The sequence below is a fragment of the Hippocampus comes genome, unplaced genomic scaffold (genome assembly GCF_001891065.2).
Source record: "Hippocampus comes isolate QL1 unplaced genomic scaffold, H_comes_QL1_v1.1 scaffold1117, whole genome shotgun sequence".
NCBI classification, from domain to species: Eukaryota; Metazoa; Chordata; class Actinopteri; order Syngnathiformes; family Syngnathidae; genus Hippocampus; species Hippocampus comes.
In genome coordinates this window covers 1,800-5,882 of record NW_017805553.1, presented here as the reverse complement: position 1 = coordinate 5,882, position 4,083 = coordinate 1,800, and the positions used below count along the sequence as shown (strand labels likewise).

The 4,083-nt window shown below is 40.7% G+C and overlaps 1 protein-coding gene across 1 annotated transcript; it reads left to right on the top strand.

Annotated features, from left to right (window-relative positions):
* Window positions 1-10: 10 nt before the first annotated feature.
* Window positions 11-1,997, top strand: LOC109521787 (cell division cycle protein 16 homolog). Its single transcript, XM_019879840.1, has 3 exons — window positions 11-143; window positions 805-895; window positions 1,436-1,997. The coding sequence occupies exons 1-3, from the start codon at window positions 105-107 to the stop codon at window positions 1,690-1,692; spliced, it is 387 nt and encodes a 128-aa protein (XP_019735399.1). The 5' UTR covers window positions 11-104; the 3' UTR covers window positions 1,693-1,997.
* Window positions 1,998-4,083: the final 2,086 nt, after the last annotated feature.

The following is a 4,083-nucleotide window of genomic DNA, read 5'->3' as shown; positions in this document are numbered from 1 at the left end:
TGTGCAGGAAGTACGACCAGGCTCTGGAGTACCACGGTCAGGCGCTGGTGCTGATCCCCCAGCACGCCTCCACCTACGCAGCTATAGGATATGTCCACAGCCTCATGGGAGACTTTGAGAGTGCCATCGACTACTTCCATACAGTAAAACATTTTTCAAATCAAATGAGTTCACCGGCCACGACAGTGGGTACATTTTAGGGCCGAGAGATTAATCGATTTCATAGATGCATTCGATGTCCATCATATTACTATCTTAACTTGAACTCTTATTTATGAGAGTAATTATGCTGTATAGCATTTCAATGTGTACCATTATCATTAGCAGTGCTAATCCCTTCTTCCACGGAGGCGTGAAGAATTGCGACTGTTGGCCAAGGTAGAAAAAGGCGCATCCATGTCAGGGTTCGTTCAAGGTCGCAAATGTACGTGAAAGGTTCGCCAGATGTTCGCCAACAGTTTTTCTTGTCAACATTTTTCTTGTCGCCAGGGAATTTTGAATGTTCATAGGTTTATTGTACCATTTGTCATCCAGTGGAAGCGCGGTTCATTTTTCTCCCTGTCACTATATGCCGCTGGCATGGATAGAAAAACAAAGATATATTTCTGATTTATGGAAATATACAAATAATCATACAATAACAAAATGTTTCATCATTCTGTGAGAATTCTTCAGGTGTTCATTTTGACACATTTTACCGAACTAAGGTCCAAGTGTACTGAACCAAAAACCATGACCACAGATCCAAGATAGTTTTGTCAGACTTTACTTTAAACCACCGGGTTTTTTTCCCCCCCCTCTTAGGCGCTTGGACTGAAACGAGATGACACGTTTTCCGTGACGATGCTTGGCCACTGCATCGACATGTACATTGGTGAAACAGATGCCTACGAAGGTACATTGCATTTGTTTTTGTTCAGAACATTTTTTTCCCCGGTGAAACAATTGGAAATATGTGTAAAACTTTGCTGAGCCAAACTAACTTTTTTTAAGTAACATTTTAAAATCAATTTAAATTAAGTATCTTTAAAAAAGTGAAATAAATCTCACGTGACATAGATGAAGTGTTTCCGTGGTGACCCATTACGTGTGCATAGCATTGTCAACAGTCATAAAAGTGTAAATAGAAGTTAACTGCTCAGTACAGTTCATTAAGACTGCTTAACCTGCGCTCACCATTAACTTTTTTTTTGAAATTCTAACGTCTTTTTTTTTGTTTTAATGATCTGATCTTTATGTTTTGGCTACAGAGGATAGGAAAAAAGTCTACACACCCCTGTTCAAATGCATCTCCCGCTAAGTGTTGAACCACTGCCTTTTTAGTTCTGAAACTACCTCTGCATCTCCATAACTTCTATTTGCTGTTTTATGAAAGTCATCACAGTGTTCCTCTTTCCCATCATTGACAACTTTTTCCAAATGTGTGCCCGTGAAGGTACCGACATCGGCGACAAGGTGCGAGGAAGCGCCAACACGCAGACGCTGATGAAGGCGCTCAACGCGACGGAGCTCACGGAAACGTTGGCCTCGCTGTGGCTGGAGGACGTTAGCAGCACCATGATGGGGGAGACGCCGTTATCCCACCAGGACAAGATGGTCCTTGACGTGCCCCTGCGGCTGTCCCTGACGCTGGAATGCGACACGTACGAAAGCGACGTCATGTTGGACACCCTGTCTGACACCAGCATGTGATTTCGAAGCAACAAGGTTGTCATGGAGACGACACAACCAAGAGTGGAAGGCAACTTAGCATGTGCCTTTGTTTGGGGGTCTAAAATGAGATCTGGACTTAAATACTAGGCCTCGGAAAGATGCTTGATTGTTTGGAGCTAACACAATCTTAACCTCAAAACTTCAAAAACTGTCGGCACTTTTTTTTTTTTTCAATGCTTTTCCTCTCAGCAGTACCTGCGGATTTTTCATCAAGACGTCAGAGCCGCAACCGTAGACAAAAGTGCAAGGAAGTCCATTCAATAAATCATGCATTTGTCTTGAAAAGATTTTAGCATGAGTGTGTGTATGCATGTGTGTGTCTGTTTGACATAATTGGATGGAAGTGTATTAAGTTTTCATGGGAAATCAAACCACTGTTCATTCCATCATATCATTTGTGTTACGCTTAGTTTTGACATGTGATATTCACTTTAATTTTCATTCAAAATGTTGCCTTTTAGTACTTAAGTACATGACAGTTTCTAGGAAACAAAAAGAAAAAAAGTGAACTTTGCCCTCTGCTCCTATTCTATAGAGGCCGTGCCCCAATACCTCATCTACTCGTAGAATAAATACATGTCATGTGTTCCCCAACAGAAAGTAAATAACAAGTGACGACTCTACGTTACAAGTCCTTGGACACCATAATTCTAGAAATTCGACAAAAAGTTTTTTATGGCCCATTTTTTTTTTAATTGCAATCCTCTTCATCTGAATTCGAAACTTTAACCTCGATTTCATCCACACATGTGGTAGCTTTTGTCTATCCTCTATGTTTGTAAGCATGATGCAACAGTGTCAACTGAAAACAGTCGTATGAAGAAGAAGTTCTGTACGGCTTTCTCATGAGGCGTCTGAAATATAATGAAGCAGGAATGTTGTTCAGTCTTGCAGACCAATCCCTATAGGAAAAGGTTCTTGGGCCATTTCGGAAGAACTTTATATTCAGATGAGTTCCTGATGTGTTTACACGCAAAAAAAAAAAATAGATTTCCAGAAGCCTGGACAGGATTTGACACGCAACACACTTCTCATGAGGCGTCTGAAATATAATGAAGCAGGAATGTTGTTCAGTCTTGCAGACCAATCCCTATAGGAAAAGGTTCTTGGGCCATTTCGGAAGAACTTTATATTCAGATGAGTTCCTGATGTGTTTAAAAAAAAATGCTGGTTCTTTTGTTATGGCTCTGATGCAGCAATTTTTGCAGGAAAAAAACTGACCTCCAGGTCAGGAAAAACTCCAAGAAAAAGAAACATCAGTGGAAAAATGAGAAACCTTGAAACCGATGGAGGAATCCCCAATCCAGGATGCCCAGGCAGCAAAGCATGCCGAGTTGGGCGCTCTTCAATGTTCGTGAGAATAATGTAACAGTCCATTTATGTCGCGTTTGCGTGGTGGTGGTGGACCCCAAAAAGCAGGCAGGAGGGAGGAGCAGGGTGTATTCGAAGAAGTGTATTTAAAACAAAGAAAGGTGGTCCACCTCGGATCTTGTCCAGATGAGTCGGACAGAATCTATACAGCGACATCCAATTGGGTCATCGTCACCAATCCCCGTCTCCAAGCCGAGGAAGTTGTGGGAAGGAGGAAGCGCTTTACAAATAGTTTTTAAGTCTGGTATTAAGCTTTTATATGAAGACACCGTATTTAATTTCCATGAGTAAAGTATTCCAGAGCACTGGAAATCAAACAGGAAATGCTCTAGAACGCGCAGACTACTTTTTGGCTCACTGGATCACTTAAGGGTAGCATTGAAGGCAAGTGGTTAGCATATCTGCATTGGGTATGGGTGTTCAATTCTCAGCTCTGACCTTGATGTGTGGCGAGGGCAAGTCCTCCCTGTGCTTGTGTGGGGTTTCTGAGGCTACAGCGGCTTCCTCCTACATTCCATAAACATACGTGTCAGGTTAATTGATTTCAATACACGTTTTAGTAAACATGTCAAATGCATTTTTATTTTTAATTAACAGGGAGAGCAGTGGTCAGACTGTTGAGTTTAGTTCCATCAGGATGAAAGCCCAAACGCGCAGCCTACAATGACCATAATGCCTTCCCTTTTTCCATTTGCGGGTTTACCAATACAGATTTATTTCTTTATTTGATGTCTAAATAGCTACTTTCTTTTCATGAATAAGTGGATCAGAGAATGAATGAGAAATCTATTTTTCTTTTAATTAAATTAATTGTTGCTTATTTATTTACCTTTTTAACTTTAACGGCAGCAACGACAATAACCAGTGACTATTATTATAACTTGGTCACGAAAGAGAACGTATATTTTTTTTGTATTATGTTTTTATTTCCATTTTGAATGCATTTGATGTTTTTTGCCCTGATGAAGAACACAAACAGGAGAGAAATGATGTAATTTC

Coding starts and splice junctions, on each gene's coding strand:
- LOC109521787 (XM_019879840.1), top strand. CDS start 105: ATGGGAGACTTTGAGAGTGCCATCGACTACTTCCATACA. Junction 144..804: donor CCATCGACTACTTCCATACA/GTAAAACATTTT, acceptor CCCCCCTCTTAG/GCGCTTGGACTGAAACGAGA. Junction 896..1,435: donor TGAAACAGATGCCTACGAAG/GTACATTGCATT, acceptor GTGCCCGTGAAG/GTACCGACATCGGCGACAAG.